The sequence below is a fragment of the Somniosus microcephalus genome, chromosome 8 (genome assembly GCF_052327205.1).
Source record: "Somniosus microcephalus isolate GS21.2 chromosome 8, FLI_Smic_1.0, whole genome shotgun sequence".
Taxonomy (NCBI): Eukaryota; Metazoa; Chordata; class Chondrichthyes; order Squaliformes; family Somniosidae; genus Somniosus; species Somniosus microcephalus.
This window is the reverse complement of record NC_140994.1, coordinates 5571054-5589213: the sequence shown is the minus strand read 5'-3', so window position 1 is coordinate 5589213 and position 18160 is coordinate 5571054. Positions and strand designations below refer to the sequence as shown.

The 18160-nt window shown below is 49.7% G+C and overlaps 1 protein-coding gene across 1 annotated transcript; it reads left to right on the top strand.

The window, feature by feature from the left end:
* Positions 1–986: 986 nt before the first annotated feature.
* Positions 987–13289, top strand: LOC147113263 (F-box/WD repeat-containing protein 4-like). Its single transcript, XM_085994153.1, has 3 exons — positions 987–1147; positions 10329–10470; positions 12941–13289. The coding sequence occupies exons 2-3, from the start codon at positions 10339–10341 to the stop codon at positions 13073–13075; spliced, it is 267 nt and encodes an 88-aa protein (XP_085850279.1). The 5' UTR covers positions 987–1147; positions 10329–10338; the 3' UTR covers positions 13076–13289.
* Positions 13290–18160: the final 4871 nt, after the last annotated feature.

The following is an 18160-nucleotide window of genomic DNA, read 5'->3' as shown; positions in this document are numbered from 1 at the left end:
AAGGGCGGTGGAAGCAGATTCAATAGTAACTTTCAAAAGGGAATTGGATAAATACTTGAAGGGGAAAATTTGCAGGGCAGTGGGGGAAAGAGCGGGGGAGTGGGACAAATTGGAGAGCTCTTTCAAAGAGCCGGCACAGGCACGATGGGCTGAATGGCCTCCTCCTGTGCTGTGAGATTCTATGATACCTTTTGCCCTGCGCCCCCACTGGGGTCTGGGCTTCCAAGGGGTACCTGTTGACAGTTCATACCCTGGGTCAGCCCGGACTGCGAGTGTGAGCAGCCCATTCAACCAGAGCCCCAATACTGGATAATGGTCAGCAGCAGAAAACCCAGCTAATAATCTCCCCACCCACCACCCCGGTCCGAGGGAACTGAAGCTAATTTTAACGCCTCTACCTCAGCCGTGGCTCAGTGGGTAGCACCTTCGCCTCTGAGTCAGAAGATCGTGAGTTCAAGTCTCACTCCAGAGACTTGAGCACAAAATCTAGGCTGACACTCCCAGTGCAGTGCTGAGGGAGTGCCGCACTGTCGGAGGTGCCGTCTTTCAGATGAGACGTTAAACCGAGGCCCCATCTACTCTCTCGGGTGAACACAAAAGATCTCACGGTACTATTTTGAAGAAGAGCAGGGGAGTTCTCCTCAGTGTCCTGGCTAATATTTATCCCTCAACCAACATCACTAAAACAGAAATAAAAACAGAAAATGCTGGAAACGCTCAGCTGGTCAGGCAGCATCTGTGGTTAGAGAGAAACAGAGTTAACGTTTCAGGTCGATGACCTTTCGTCAGAACTACTAAAACAGATGATCTGGTCATTATCACATCGCTGTTTGTGGGAGCTTGCTGTGTGTAAATTGGCTGCCGTGTTTTCTACATTGGAACAGCGGCTACAGTTCAAAAAAAAAAGTACTTCATTGGCTGTAAAACCCTTGGGACGTCCGCAGTTGCCAGTTGTAAGATCTGCGCCTTAGCGCACATTCAAAGCTGTGCTCATAATCTCTTTCAGTGGTCAACTGCTGAGCAGCCTGGGGTCGGACTTTCGTCGGGGAGCTGGGGTCCTGGATATCCTGTACGAGACTCCCTCGGTTGTGCTGACCTGTGGATATGACACCTACATCAGACAGTGGGATGTGCGAGCCAGCACCAGGTAACCAGGCCTTCCTGTGTTTCGGACCTCCCTTCCCCTCTTCCCCCCCTCCTGAAGACCTTCCACAGCCACCGATCAAACGCCCTCCAGTACCTCTTCCGCGTGGCCAAATTTAATGTGCGAACCGTTAGGCCAGACAGGCTATTCGCCCTTGGAGGGAATCACAGCCCAACCCAATCCTGCACTCGCCCCAGTTAAGGGAATCACAGGATATGGGGATCGGACGGGAAAGTGGAGTTGAGGTCGAAGATCAGCCATGATCTTATTGAATGATGGAGCAGGCTCGAGGGGCCGTATGGCCGACTCCTGCTCCTAATTTTTATATTCACACGCCAGAGACACTGGACAATGTCTCATTTTTTCCCCCTCCCTAGATATGGTTCACTGAGGCCAGTTCCAGCTCCCTATCTCTGTAACCTCCTCCAGTCCTACAACCCTCCGAGATCTCTGCGCTCCTCCAATTCTGGCCTCGTGAGCATCCCAGATTTTAATCGCTCCACCATTGGCGGCCGTGCCTTCAGCCGTCTAGGACCTAAGCTCTGGAAATCCTTCCCTAAACCTCTCCACCTCCCCTCCTCCTTAAAGACGCTCCATTAAACCTTCCTCTTTGACCAAGCTTTTGGTTGCCTGTCCTAATATCTCCTTATGTGGCTCGGTGTCAAATTTTGTGTGCTAACGCTCCTGTGAAGCACCTTGGGACATTTTACTACGTTAAAGGTGCTATATAAATGCAAGTTGTTGTTGTATAATCGTTCTCTCTGAGACCAGCTACCTAAACACAGCCCAGGCTTTGAACATGGAGCGTTCTGGCTCAGTTACACACTGCCTTTAACCCCTTCTGTGGCGAGATTGCCTCACAGCAGAGGGGTAGGAATCAAGTCGAGGTGCTTTTTCCCCCTTAATTTTCTCCCCATTCTCTCCTCCAGTCACTGACTCCTAATAGGGTAAAGTACCCTAGGCGCTGGGAGCTGGTGGGCTGTATGGTCATGAGGACATCATAGCTAAGCCTAGTGCCTGCATGGTTTCTTTTCTTGTTCTCTCTCACACTCGTGCTCGCACGTGTACACCCAGCATGAGTCACTGAATATCAATCCCCAGCTGGTTTGATTGTTTTTTTCCCCTCTCTTGTGTCCTCTGCCTTTCCCCCTGCATTGCCCCCTCCTGAGATCAGCTAGCTCAGCACAGACTGGGGTTCGGAGCCTGCGACCTTGTTCACTCCCACACAGGAACGGGAGGAGGTCATTCAGCCCCTCGAGCCTGTTCCGCCATTCAATGAGATCATGGCTGATCTGCGACCTAACTCCATCTACCCGCCTTTAGCTCATGTCCCTTAATACCTTTGGTTAACAAAAATCTATCAATCTCCGATTTAAAATTAACAATTGATCTAGCATCAGTTGCTATTTATGGAAGAGAGTTCCAAACTTCTACCACCCTTTGTGTGTAGAAGTGTTTCCTAACTTGACTCCTGAAAGGTCTGGCTCTAATTTCTAGACTATGTCCCCTAGTCCTAGACTCCCCAACCAGCAGAAATAGTTTCTCTCTCTCTACCCTCTCTGTTCCCCTTAATACCTTGAAAACTTCGATCAAATCACCCCTTAACCTTCTAAATTCCAAGGAGTATAACCCTTGTGTAATCTCTCCTCATAACCTAACCCTTAAAGTCCGGGTATCATTCTGGTAAACCTACGCTGCACTCCCTCCAAGGCCAATATATCCTTCCTAAGGTGTGGTGCCCCGAACTGCTCACAGTGCTCCAGGTGTGGTCTAACCAGGGCTTTGTCATTTCTCAGCAAGGCAGTGCGGGGAGACCATTATGAATATGTTTAACTGTTTTCTGCATTTGAAAATATTTCCTTTTTTTAGTTTTTTTAAATTGCAAACTTACTGTTTTAAAAATACAGACAGGGTGACAGTAAAGGGCCTGTGCTACTTAAGCATTGTTATAGGAGTTGAAACCGTGAAGAAGCACTGCCCGGTCACCTGCACAATTAAAAAAAAAAAGCGCAGTGCAAGCGGAACTCCTAACCTGTGCACACGTTCCCCAGAACCCCCCAGTACATGTGGTGTGGGAGCGTGTAAGGGAGTGTGATGTGGGGTAATGGGGGAGTGTGATGTGGGGTAATGATGAGTGCAAGGCTTTGTAAAATTGAGTTCATGTATAAATAGTGGATGCTCAAATCGTCCCAGAGGGGGCGTTGAAGGATACCCTGGACACCCACATGCCCCACGGCACACACTGGCCTATCATCTCAAGCATCCAGGTTGTTGGATTCAATATTTCAGAGATTAGTAACATGAATATTGGACCTGCACTACTGTGTCTCCACCTGCAGGAGGTAACCGGTTCCTGAATCCCCTCCGCCAGCTACCCTGGATCCCACCAGGAGCATCCTGCCCACGTTTACACAGATAAAGTTGGGCCATTAAAGCTATTTGACACTTGCTGTGCTTCTCCTTAAGCCGCTCTTCCCCCCCTTTATTCTTGCCACCGGAAGTCCATTTCCACAGAAGTGCGTCTCGAGCTTCATGTGCAGTGTGGCACGGCGTGACATTTTCTGGGTAAAGACGACAGAAGCTTTACATAAACTAAGATCCCACAAGCACCAATTAAGTGACTTAGCCATTGACCTGATTGTGATGCAGGAGGAATGTTGTCCAGTACATCAGGAGAATTCGCTGCTCCTATTCTTATCTCGTCAGCCCATCCACTAACCTAAACATTCACCACCGGCGCACCGTGGCTGCAGTGTGTACCATCTACAAGATGCACTGCAGCAACTCACCAAGGATTCTTCAACAGCACCTCCCAAACCCACGACCTCCACCACCTAGAAGGACGATGGCAGCAGGTGCATGGGAACACCACCACCTCCAACTCACACCACCCTGACTTGGCAGTATATCGCCGTTCCCCCTCCGTAACAGCGCTGTGGGAGCACCTTCACCACACGGACTGCAGCGGTTCAAGGCGGCGGCTCAGCACCACCTTCTCGAGGGCAATTAGGGATGGGCAATAAATGCTGGGCTTGCCAGCGACGCCCACAGCCCGGGTATAATTTTTATTTTAAAAAAAATAGAAATATATTAATTTGAAATGAGCCAGCATTACAGACAGGGCCTCAGTTTCAGGTCCCATATGAAGGAATCTAGCCCTGAACAACGTTCCCTCTAAGTTGCGCGGCTGCGCCGTTGTCTGCCGGTCCCGCACAGCCCGGGACCGGCTTTTTCAATGTGAAATTTTGCGCATGCGCGAAACATTGAGTGGGCCACGCAGCCCGTTAAAGGGACCGCGCACCCAAATTTAAAATTAGGGGGAACATTGGCCCTGATATTACAGAACTCCGTCGGTGCTGCACTGCAGTGTCAGCCGAGATTGTGTTTTCAAGTCCTGGAGCAGGGCTTGAAGCTGCAAGCCGCTAACCCAGAGAGGAGAGTGCTACCAGTGAGTCAAACTGACCTGGTCGTGGAAATAATTCCAAAGGATTGGGTACTTGCCCCAGGAATAAGCTGGAAGTGGAGAATTTTATTAAATTAATTCAAATTGTAAATTTTTGAGTATTCTTTTCCGAACCGATACTTGAATATGCATCAGAGCAGAGACAGAGAAAATGTGAGCAGTGAATGAGGGCAGGTCAAACCCAAGTGAGCATGTCAGAGCGGGGAACTCACCTGAACACAGTGCCTCAGCCTACAGGCTCAGTGCACAGATAGCACATCTGTCCTGTGGAGTACTGGCGCCACCTGGCGGCAATGAAGGTCAATGCAGTACCCAGAGACAGGGCAATTCACGTTCTGTGAAAATTGTACAGATTGTTTTTGCAAATATGCTTGAAGTAATTTTTTTGTGCTCACCAAGGTGAAAGATGTTGGTGGTGAGGCAGTGGAACACTTCACACTTCTTGCAGACAGTGTCAGGGCAGGTACAGCATGGGTTAGATACAGAGTAAAGCTCCCTCTACACTGTCCCATCAAACACTCCCAGGGCAGGTACAGCACGGGTTAGATACAGAGTAAAGCTCCCTCTACACTGTCCCATCAAACACTCCCAGGGCAGGTACAGCATGGGTTAGATACAGAGTAAAGCTCCCTCTACACTGTCCCATCAAACACTCCCAGGGCAGGTACAGCACGGGTTAGATACAGAGTAAAGCTCCCTCTACACTGTCCCATCAAACACTCCCAGGGCAGGTACAGCACGGGTTAGATACAGAGTAAAGCTCCCTCTACACTGTCCCATCAAACACTCCCAGGGCAGGTACAGCACGGGTTAGATACAGAGTAAAGCTCCCTCTACACTGTCCCATCAAACACTCCCAGGGCATGTACAGCACGGGTTAGATACAGAGTAAAGCTCCCTCTACACTGTCCCATCAAACACTCCCAGGGCAGGTACAGCACGGGTTAGATACAGAGTAAAGCTCCCTCTACACTGTCCCATCAAACACTCCCAGGGCAGGTACAGCACGGGTTAGATACAGAGTAAAGCTCCCTCTACACTGTCCCATCAAACACTCCCAGGGCAGGTACAGCACGGGTTAGATACAGTGTAAAGCTCCCTCTACACTGTCCCATCAAACACTCCCAGGGCAGGTACAGCACGGGTTAGATACAACAACAACTTGTATTTATATAGCACCTTTAATGTAGTAAAACATCCCAAGGTACATCATAGGAGCGTTATCAGCCACAGAAGGAGCTATTCGGACAGGTGACCAAAAGCTTGATCAAAGAGGTAGGTTTTATGAAGGGTCTTAAAGGAGGAGAGGGAGAGGTTTAGGGAGGGTTTCCAGAGCTCGGGGCCCAGGCAGCTGAAGGCACGGCCGCCACTGGTGTAGCGATGAAAATCGGGGATGCGCAAGAGGCCAGAATTGGAGGAGCGCAGAGATCTCTTGAGTGTTTTAGAGCTGGAAGAGGTGACCGAGATAGTGAGAGGCGAGGTCATGGAGGAGCCAGCGTACTGTCCCCTATTGCCTTCTCATTTCCGATCGCTCGCAAAGCACAGACCAGGGCTTGAACCTGAGTCCTTCTTTCTGTTTAGGTCAGTGTGATGCAGTGACACTTTATACTGGCTGCCTGTTCTTTTCCACTGAATAGTAAAAGCTGGAATCTGTGCATATTGAGCAGGTCAGAGGTTGGGTATTCTGCAGAGAGTGACTCACCACCTGACTTCCCCAACCGCTCCACTGTCAGGAGTGTGATGGAATACTCTCCACTTGCCTGGATGAGTGCAGCTCCAACAACACTCGAGGAGCTCGATACCAATCGGAACAAATCAATCTGCTTGATTGGCACCCCATCCACCACCTTAAACATTCACTCCCTCCACCACCGGCGTACCGTGGCTGCAGTGTGTACCATCTACAAGATGCACTGCAGCAACTCGCCAAGGCGTCTTCGGCAGCACCTCCCAAACCCACGACCTCTTCCACCTAGAAGGATAAGGGCAGCAGGCGCATGGGAACACCACCACCTCCAAGTTCCCCTCCAAGTCACACACCATCCTGACTTGGAAATATATCGTCGTTCCTTCATCGTCGCTGGGTCAAAATCCTGGAACTCCCTCCCTAACAGCACTGTGGGAGTACCTTCACCACACAGACTGTGGCGGTTCAAGAAGGCGGTTCACCACCACCTTCTCAAGGGTAACTAGGACTGGGCAATAAATGCTGGGCCGGGCCTGGCCAGCAACGCCCACACCCTGAGAATTCTTTTTTAAATGGTCACCTTAAATGAACAGTGTAAAAGTTTTGAAAATAGATCAGAATGAGATATGAGATGAATTTGTTGATGGGGATGCTGATCTGTGCGACTTCCTTCAGAAGAGAGTGGCTAGGTATTAACTAATTGCTGCCACACTCGCACTGGAGCCTCATCGCTCCTGCCTCACACAGGGTAGTTTTAAGCGATGGACAGTCCCGGGGGATGGCCAGGAGTCGGACTGACTCAGCTGGTGGGGAGGCAGAGGGCAATTTGTTGTGGACGGTCTGGGGGATTCCTCCCTGTTCTGCCGCTCTTGCTGTTCCTATGAAGTGATAATTGCCAGAAAGCTTGCCGACATTCTGAAAGCTAATGTGTCCTTCAGGATTCCATGGGGACTTTCTAATGCGAAGGGTGTGCGATGGGATGGCACAGGGTGAGAGAGAGAGAGAGAAACAGTACAACTGGATAGCATCAAGGGAACAACAAGCAGGACTACTGTCTCAATATCCTGGGTAAAACACGGTTGTATTACACTATATACAGGAGAGGGACTATCCCGGGTAAAACAATATATTATATACAGGGGAAAAAAAAGAAAGACTTGCATTTCTACAGCGCCTTTCACGACCTCAGAACGTCTCAAAGCACTTTACAGCCAATGAAGTACTTTTGAAGTGTCACTGTTGTAATGTAGGAAATGCGGCAGTCAATTTGTGCACAGCAAGCTCCCACAAACAGCAGTGTGACAATGACCAGATCATCTGTTTTAGTGATGTTGATTGAGGGATAAATATTGGCCCCAGGACACCGGGGAGAACTCCCCAGCATTTCGAAATAGTGCCATGGGATCTTTTACGCCCACCTCAGAAGGCAGACAGGACTTCGGTTTAACGTCCCATCCGAGCTCTCCAATCAGTTCTACTCCCCCTTCTCTTTCAGGTAGCGCCTTCCAGATCACAACTCGCTGCGTAAAAACATTCTCATCTCCCCTCTGGTTCTTTTGCCAATGACCTTAAATCTGTGTCCTCAGGTTACCGACCCTCCCGCCAGTGGAAACAGTTTCTCTTAAAAGTTCTTGTCTTTCACTTGTTCCCAGATTTGTGCTGTGGCACCCAGTGACCTACAGTGTCCCACCCAATTGCTCACTCTGTATCAGCGGGTGTTGGCGGCTCATTCCGTTAAGGGGGAAGATCACAGATGAGTCCTCATCCTAACATCCACCTGGGCACTTTCCAGCAGGAACTGCCACGGGTTTCTCCAGCGGGTCCTGAGGGAGATGGTAGCCCTCCTACCACTGCCCTGGTGAGAGCAGCGATCGAACCTGAGATATCGGTGGTCTGTATGGGTCACGCTACACTATTGGCTGGAGGCAGGGCTCATTTTTCTTTTAATTTGAGATGATTAAAAATGTATGAAGCCTGTTGGATTTTTCTTCCTGACTGGATCTGAGAAGCTTATGAGGCAAATTAAAAGCTGGTCCAGAACTGTGGGGGTTAAAGCCCCCACCCAGCAAGGGGATGCATTCGACTGTCCCTGGTAAAGAATGCATTAAAGGACTCAGGAAGCAGCTTTTAATGGGCCTCTTGCATAGTCTACAGCCCTCTCGATACTCATTTAATCTCCAGCACTCCTAGTAAACACAGCAGTGATCCTGTCACTGTACTAGACCATCAGCTGACTCCTCCAAGTTAATGAGGCAGCCTTCATCAACGCTGAGATGGTGGCCTCGTGTCTTCGAGCTGCCTAATGCTGGAAGTGGTTCTCTTGCTATCGCGTGCTCACTTCCCGGCTCCCTGTCACCACCCCCAGCCCTCCCAAAACATCCACTTCATCTTACTTTAAGGTAATTGCCAAAAGAAGCAGAGGTGACCTGAGGGGGAAAAAAATTAGGCGAGTTGTTGTGATCTGGAACGCGCTGCCTGAAAGGGGGGTGGAAGCAGATTCAACAGTAACTTTCAAAAGAGAATTGGATAAATACTTGAAGGGGCGAAATTTGCAGGGCTGTGGGGAAAGATCAGGGGGGAGTGGGACTAATTGGAGAGCTCTTTCAAAGAGCCGGCACAGGCACGATGGACCGAATGGCCTCCTGTGCTGTATCATTCTATGATTTTATGATTGTCCTTATCTTCAGATCCCTCGCACTCTCTCCCCATCTACGATACAGGCCTTTAAAACAATGAAAGGCGTAGGTGAGGTGGAAGTAAAACAGCTACTTGTCTTGGACAATGAGCACAGGACTCGGGGAGACAGGTACAGAAGTTTTTAGACTTGAGCGAGCTTGAATCAGCCAGCACCGTTAATAGGAGTTGGATTGGTATCTGTCGAGAAGGGGGATTGAGCATTAGAAAGGTGAGGGGAGGAGCTTATTATCAGTTAAGTCGGGTATTGGCGGTTGTCTTGAGAGGGAAGCCCACGACAGAATAATCACACATGGGTCCTGGATGGGGGGGACTGATGGGCTGATTGGCCTGTACTCACTTAGGGTTTTGTTATATTCTCATCAGACTGACCCCCTCGAGCTGTACATACAACCGCACCCTTCGAATGTAGAATTCTGCTCATCCCCTGCTCCCTCCATTCCGCCATCATAGGTGGCGGCTTTAGTCACTGCACACCTGCTCTCTCTAACTCCCTTCCAAAACTGCCCTCGGCGCCCCTACCCCCCTTGCTACCTCTCACACCAAAACCGGCTCCTTCTCCCTATCCCTCCGAAACCCGCTGCTGCTCCCTGTGACTCAGTGGGTAGCACTCTCGCCTCGGAGTCAGAAGGTCGTGGGCTCAAGTCCCACTTCAGAGCACAAAATCCAGGCCGACGCTCCCAGTGCAGTGCTGAGGGAGTGCAGCACTGTCAGGGAGGGCCGTCTTTCGGATGAGAGGTTAAACCGAGGTCCAGTCTGCTCTCTCAGGTGGATGTAAAAGATCCCACAGCTACTATTTGAAGAGGAGCCAGGGAGGCCTCCCAGTGTCCTGGCCAATATTTATCCTTCAATGAACATCACTAAAAAAAAACAGATTATCTGGCCATTATCGCGTTGCTGTTTGTGGGAGCTTGCTGTGCACAAATTGGCTGCCGCGTTTCCTACATTACAACAGAGACTACACTTCAAAAAAGTACTTCATTGGCTGTAAAGCGCTTTGGGATGTCCTGAGGTTGTGAAAGTCGCTATAGAAATGCAAGTCTTCCTCTCTTCCTCCCAAACCCCCACTCTCTCGCTATTCCTCATTACCTCCCTCCCTTCAAAAGCCTCTTAAAAACTTGTTGTTGCTCTTGTCTTTGTTTTCTTTCCTCCCGCCCTGATTCTTTCCTGTCTCCTTCTCTCTGTTCTCCTGTCCCTCTGTAAATCGTGCTGAGAGGTTGCTGTATATGATGGGTGGTTACACAAATGTGCGCTGTTTACAGGATCAGCAACGTTACCAGCTCTGCTGTCCGTCCGGGGTGAGATACTGTCTCTGTTCTAACTTGCCTCTATTGTTACAGGCGCAGTGTGATGGAGTGGGAGGAACCTCACGACAGTGCGCTCTACTGCTTGCAGAGTGATGGAAACTTCATGATCGCCAGTGGCTCCTCCCGCTACGGTGTCGTGCGTCTCTGGGACAAGAGGCAGACCAAGAGTCTGCAGGTAAGGCAGGTCTGGCTGATGGTAAGAATGCTAATGGCCCCCCCCCCCCCCCCCCCACCGTTGCCTCCTTTCCTGAGAGTGCTTACCACCCATCAGTGCTTCACCCCAAGCACCATTCTGCTGGTGCCAGCTGTGTCTCAGTGGGTCGCACTCTCGCCTCGGTTGAAGCCCCACTCCAGAGACTTGAGCACAAAAAACCAGGCTGACACTCCGGTGCAGTACTGAGGGAGCGTCGCACTGTCGGAGGGGCAGTACTGAGGGAGCGCCGCACTGTCGGAGGGGCAGTACTGAGGGAGCGCCGCACTGTCGGAGGGGCAGTACTGAGGGAGCGCCGCACTGTCGGAGGGGCAGTACTGAGGGAGCGCCGCACTGTCGGAGGGGCAGTACTGAGGGAGCGCTGCACTGTCGGAGGGGCAGTACTGAGGGAGCGCCGCACTGTCGGAGGCGCAGTACTGAGGGAGCGGCGCACTGTCGGAGGGGCAGTACTGAGGGAACGCTGCACTGTCGGAGGGGCAGTACTGAGGGAGCGCTGCACTGTCGGAGGGGCAGTACTGAGGGAGCGCCGCACTGTCGGAGGGGCAGTACTGAGGGAGCGCCGCACTGTCGGAGGGGCAGTACTGAGGGAGCGTCGCACTGTCGGAGGGGCAGTACTGAGGGAGCGCTGCACTGTCGGAGGGGCAGTACTGAGGGAGCACCGCACTGTCGGAGGCGCAGTACTGAGGGAGCGGCGCACTGTCGGAGGGGCAGTACTGAGGGAGCGCCGCACTGTCGGAGGGGCAGTACTGAGGGAATGCTGCACTGTCGGAGGGGCAGTACTGAGGGAGCGTCGCACTGTCGGAGGGGCAGTACTGAGGGAGCGCTGCACTGTCGGAGGGGCAGTACTGAGGGAGTGCTGCACTGTCGGAGGGGCAGTAGTGAGGGAGTGCTACACTGTCTGAGCGGCAGTAGTGAGGTAGCGCTGCACTGTCGGAGGTGCCGTCTGTCGGATGAGACGTTAAACCGAGGCCCCGTCTGCCCCCTCAGGTGGACGTAAAAGATCCCATGGCACTATTTCGGAGAAGAGCAGGGGCGTTAACCCCGGTGTCCTCGGCCAATATTTATCCCTCAACCCACATCACTAAAACAGATGATCTGGTCATTATCACATTGCACTTTGTGGAAGCTTGCTGTGCGCAAATTGGCTGCCACGTTTCCTACATTACAACAGTGCCTACACTTCAAAAAGTACTTCATTGGCTGTAAAGCACTTTGGGACGTCCCGAGGTGGTGAAAGGCGCTATAGAAATGCAAGTCTTTCTTCACGCATGAACCGAGTCAGCATGTGCTGCCGAGCTTTGCAAATTTGGGGAAGGATGCCCCTGATCCCGATCTCTCCGCCATCCACAATTCATCTGATCAGGAACAGGCTACTGGCCCAGTGAGACAGATTCCACTTATAATGGAGCCCAGCCGACTCGTCCTGGTCTGTAATGGCTGTGTCGCAGCAAGCGGTGCATTTACAATTACACACAATGTCCAGCACAGAAACAGGCCATTCGGCCCAACTGGTCCGTGCCGGTGTTTCTGCTCCACACCAGCCTCCTCCCATCCCTCTTCATCTCACCCCATCACCATGCTCTTCTAATCCTTTCTCCCTCATGTGTTTATCGAGCTTCCCCTTAAATGTATCTGTGCTATTTGCCACAACCACTCCCTGTGGGAGCGAGTTCCACATTCTCACCACTCTCTGGGTAAAGAAGTTTCTCCTGAATTCCTTATTGGATTTATTAGTGACTGTCTTATATTTACTGCCTCTAGTTTTGGACTCCCCCACAAGTGGAAACATTTTCTATCTGTCTATCCTATCGAACCCCTTCATAATCTTAAAGATCTCTATCTGGTCACCTCTCAGTCTTCTCTTTTCTAGAGAAAAGAGCCCCAGGCTGTTCAGTCTTTCCTGACAGTTGTGTCCTCTGGATTCACAGAATCACAGAAACCCCACAGTGCAGATAGAGGCCATTTCGGCCCATCGAGCCTGCACCGACACATATCCCACCCGATCCCCGTAACCCCACGTATTTAATCCCCCTAACACTAAGGGTCAATTTATTCTACTATTGTACCTTATAACTGAGCCATCAAAGAGACTCAGAAATTGCTGAAACATTTCTATCGCACCAGAACACATTTCTCATACATCTCATAGCGCTTCACGCACAGTGCAGCCACTGTTATGGGGACAATCGCCACAGCCGATCAGTGTCTAGGCTCACATGAAGAACGAGACGTTGAGAGGGAGCAGGTGCTCCCTGTGCCTGCGGACCTGTGTCCCAGCAGAGGGCAGCAAACATGGTGGTTGTATCAGGAGAACCAGTGCTTCCTCGCCCCAGACAGGAGTCTGTTGCCTCTCCGTATAGAGCAGCATCTCTGTAAATGACAGCAAAGCGTGGGTCACAGAGCTTAACCAACGTTGTGTTTCCTTTTCCTCCAGGTGTTTTTCCTCTCTTCCCCCAGCAGCAGTCCCGTGTACTGCCTCCGATTTACTACCTCGCACCTCTACGCCACCTTGGCCCACGCATTTTACGCGTTGGATTTTACGACCTTTGACCCACAGCACGGGAATTAAACGGGCGGGCACCCAGAGCATGCCGTAAAGTGGGGATCCCCAAACTGCACATCCGAAGCCAGCAATCGACCAGCACATTGTCAATTGATGCTTTAGAAACAGGAACCACTCCTTCACACTTCCAACTCCGCAGTCCCTTTCAGAATTACTTTGTTTTTTTAAAAAGAGGAAGAGTGCTTTATTTGCAATAAATTTTATATAACTTATATATAAATATTGCCCCAATTGCTTGTAATTTCTCCTCTTTAACTGGATTCGTTACTAACGTCGCCTAGAGAAGCTGCTAAGAGCTGTAGCGATGTCCTGATGTTGGAAAGCAATTTTTTTTTTTTTTTTTTTTTTTTTTAAAAGCCTTGTATTTCTGTAGGACAGCCACGTCTCTCAAACATCGCACAGTGCTTCTGTGTTCATTCAGTCACTATTATCATTGTGCACAAGACCCTGCAAACCGCGAATGAGGTAAATAACCAGTAATGCTCGTTTTCGGTGGTGTTGGTTGACCTGAGGGAGGAATGTTGGGCCATAAAAACCAGGAGAACTCCCTGCTCTTTGAATGTGGCTGTGGGATATTTCTAAACAGGCAGACAAGGCCTCTGTTTCGCCATCTCATTCAAAGGACACCGCAGCCCTGAAGTGTCAGCTCAAAGACAGAGACACTGATTGGTCTGTGTCCCCGAGTTACACTGGGGTAAAAGAATCTGCCAGGGTTCCTGCCCCTGCTTGCTGTCCATTTTCCCCTTGTGAAAAGTGCTGAAATGATGCATGCTGGACATTGTCTGGGCTCAAGAATGGCAACTTGGATAAGGTACCGAAGTGTTGCAGGCATCTGTACCTCCGCACGGGTTAGATACAGAGTAAAGCTCCCTCATCAAACACTCCCAGGGCAGGTACAGCATGGGTTAGATACAGAGTAAAGCTCCCTCTACGCTGCCCCATCAAACACTCCCAGGGCAGGTACAGCACGGGTTAGATACAGAGTAAAGCTCCCTCTTCACTGTCCCATCAAACACTCCCAGGGCAGGTACAGCACGGGTTAGATACAGAGTAAAGCTCCTTCTACACTGTCCCATCAAACACTCCCAGGGCAGGTACAGCACGGGTTAGATACAGAGTAAAGCTCCCTCTACACTGTCCCATCAAACACTCCCAGGGCAGGTACAGCACGGGTTAGAGTAAAGCTCCCTCTGCACTGTCCCATCAAACACTCCCAGGGCAGGTACAGCACGGGTTAGAGTAAAGCTCCCTCTACACTGTCCGATCAAACATTACTGGGTGCGTTATTCAGTAAGCCTTTTCTGTTAACAATATACCTCAACCCTGACCTCGGGAACACCTTTTCCTGTACCCTGATACATTTCTGTTTACCGCTTTCCTGGAGTGGGAGTGCCAGTTAGCACAGGTACTGCCATGGACCCACTCCCAGTAGTAAACATATTTCAGACCTATGCAGGCAGCAGAGTGGGAAGAGATTCATCCCATCACTGAGACCTTGCTTTAAATCCAGCTCCTGGGGTGAAAGGATACCCCCAGAACAATACTTTCAGAAACAGCAAGAGGGTAGTGTCTGCATTATGGAGTAAGCCCAGGACAGGACGATTTGAGGGTGAGACATTGAACAGCCAGATGCTGTACTAGAAAGACAGGAGGGTTGGTTTTCTGGAAGGATGAGATGGGTCAGGTGAATAAAACCATATAATGCAAGTGCTGTGGGTAGGAAAATGAGAAATTTAATTTTAAGAAGTCTTTAATAGTGAGGAGGCATTTTTGGGAAAAAGAGTGTGCCACGGTGGATCCTGGATTCATCCTCCATCGTGTTGTCAATGGGAGTAGAGGCAGCGATCGATTATAAACTCACTCAGACGGAGTATGCTTCTATAACCGCCTTGTGAGACTGAGGTGCTCCTACAACCAGAAGGGGCATCCATAACCTTTTATAGTCAGTCACAAATGTGTCAAGCCGTGGCCCAGTGGGCAGCACTCTCGCTTCTGGGTCAGAAGGTTGTGGGTTCAAGTCCCACTCCAGAGACTTGAGTAGAAAAATCTAGGTTGACTTCCATTGCCAGTACTGAGGGAGTGGTGCACTGTCAGACATTAAACCGAGGCCCCATCTGCTCTCAGGTGGATGTAAAAGATCCCAGTATACTATTTCAAAGAGCAGAGGAGTTATCCCTTGTGCTGGCCAATATTTATCCCTCAATCAACATCACTAAAATATATTGACTGGTCATTATCACATTGCTGTTTGTAGGAGCTTGCTGTGTGCAAATTGGCTGCTGCATTTCCTACACTACAACAGTGATTACACTTCAAAAATACTTCATTGGCTGTAAAGCACTTTGGGACGTCCTGAGGCTGTGAAAGGCGCTGGAGAAATGCAAGTCTTTTTTCTTTACAAAACTTAAACGTCCAATCAAAAAACACAGACTGAGTGTTACTCAACTGCAGATTATACTGTGCCCTCATAGGATGAACCTCCTGATTTAAATTAAAGCTAAATCTTTTAATTTATAGATACACCAGAACTGGCATGTGTTGAGACAAGAGTAGTTAAGCCACCTGGTGATGGGAGGCGGGTGGATTGACATCTGATTTTCTCCCCTTCCTGTTCCAGACTCATTGACCCAGGCTGGGACATAGTATATTAGCTCAGCCCCTTCAGGCTGTGGGGCTCAGTAACTCTCCTCTGCCTCATCCCCCTGATCCTCAGCACCAGAAACAAATGGAGGGGGAAAAAAACAAGTGAATAATTGCTGAATTAAAAGGAACTGGGACATTTTCATTCATTATGCCCCCCTCACCCTCCATCCCTCCCCCATAGTCAGGCAGCTATCAGGTGGCTCCCAGAAGGGCCTGAAATCAGTAGATCCACTGGAACACAGGGATCCTCTGCTAAAAAGAACGAACTTGCATTTCTACAGCTTCTTTCACGACACCCCAAAGTGCTTTAAAGCCAACAAAGTACTTTTTGAAGTGAAGTCACTGTTGAATTGTAGGAAACGCGGTAGCTAATTTGAACATAGCAAGCTCCCAAAAACAGCGAGGTGATCGTGACCAAATAATCAGTTTTAATGATGTTGGTTGAGGGATAAATAATTGGACAGGACACCGGGGAGAACTCCCCTGCTCTTATTCAAAATAGTGCCGTGGGATCTTTTACGTCCACTTGAGGGAACAGACGGGGCATCGGTTTAACAACTGCCCTTGACATCAAGGAGCCCTAGTAAAACTGAAGTCAATGAAAATCGGGGGGAAAACGCTCCACTGGCTGGAGTCATACCTAGCACAAAGGAAGATGGTCGTGGTGTTTGAAGGTCAATCATCACAGCCCCAGGATATCGCAACCATCTTTAGCTGCTTCATCAATGACCTTCCCTCCAAGATTGGTGAAGTCAAGCACTTGCAGTCAGAATCGGGGGAATTTATAATGGGGAACAAAGAAATGGCAGACCAACTAAATACATATTTTGGTTCTGTCTTCACAAAGGAGGACACAAATAACCTCCCAGAGATGCCGGGGAACATAGGGTCTGATGAAAGGGTGGAACTGAAAGTAATCAGTATTTGTAGGGAAATGGTGTTAGGAAAATTGATGGGACTGAAGGCCGATAAATCCCCAGGGCCTGATAATCTACATCCCAGGGTACTTAAAGGAAGCGGCCCTAGAAATAGATGCATTGCTGGTCATCTTCCAGAACTCGATAGACTCTGGAATTGGCGGGTAGCTAATGTTACCCCACTATTCAAAAAAGGCGGTAGAGAAAAGGCGGGGAATTATAGCTCGACATCTGTAGTGGGGAAAGTGCAAGAGTCCATTATAAAAGATGTAATGGCAGAGCACTTGGAAAGCAGTGACTGGATCAGACAAAGTCAACATGGATTTACAAAAGGTAAATCATGCTTGACTAATTTTTTGAGGATGTAACTGGTAAAATAGATAAGGGAGAACCAGTGGATGTGGTGTATTTGGACTTTCAGAAGGCTTTCGATAATGTCCCGCATAAGAGATTAGCGTGCAAAATTAAGGCACATGGGATTGGGGGCAAGGTATTGACTTGGATAGAGAACTGGTTGGCGGACAGAAAGCAAAGAGTTGGAATAAACGGGTCGTTTTCCGAGTGGCAGGCAGTGACTAGTGGGGTACCGCAAGGATCGGTCCTAGGACCCCAGCTGTTCACAATATATATTAATGATCTGGACGAGGGAATTGGATGTAATATCTCCAAATTTGCAGACGACACAAAGCTGGGTGGGAGGGTATGCTGTGAGGAGGATGTCGTGAAACTCCAGTACGATTTGGACAGGTTGGGTGATTGGGCAGAAACATGGCAAATGCACTATAATGTGGATAAATGTGAGGTTATCCACTTTGGTGGCAAAAACAGGAAGGCAGATTATTTGAATGGCAATAGATTGGGAGAAGGGGAAGTGCAAAGAGACCTGGGTGTTCTTCTGCACCAGTCGCTGAAGGTAAGCATGCAGGTGCAGCAGGCGGTTAAGAAGGCAAATGGTGTGTTGGTCTTCGTAGCAAGAGGGTTCGAGTACAAGAACAAGGATGTCTTGCTGCAGTTGTACAGGGCCTTGGTGAGACCGCACCTTGAGTATTGTGTGCAGTTTTGGTCGCCTTACCTGAGGAAGGACGTTCTTGCCATGGAAGGAGTGCAGCGAAGATTCACCAGGCTGATACCTGGGCTGGCAGGAATGACATATGAGGAGAGATTGTGTCGATTGGGCTTATACTCACTGGAGTTTAGAAGATTGAGAGGGGATCTCATCGAAACCTATAAAATTCTGTCAGGCCTGGACAGACTAGATGCAGGAAGGATGTTTCTGATGGCCGGGGAGTCCAGAACCAGGGGTCATAGTCTAAGGATAAGGGGTAAGCCACTTAGGACTGAAATGAGGAGGAATTTCTTCACCCAGAGAGTGGTGAACCTGTGGAATTCTCTGCCACAGAGGGCGGTGGAGGCCAGTTCATTAAGTATATTCAAGAAAGAGTTGGATATATTTCTTAAGGCTAAAGGGATCAAGGGGTATGGGGAGAAGGCAGGGACAGGGTACTGAATTTGGTTGATCAGCCATGATCTC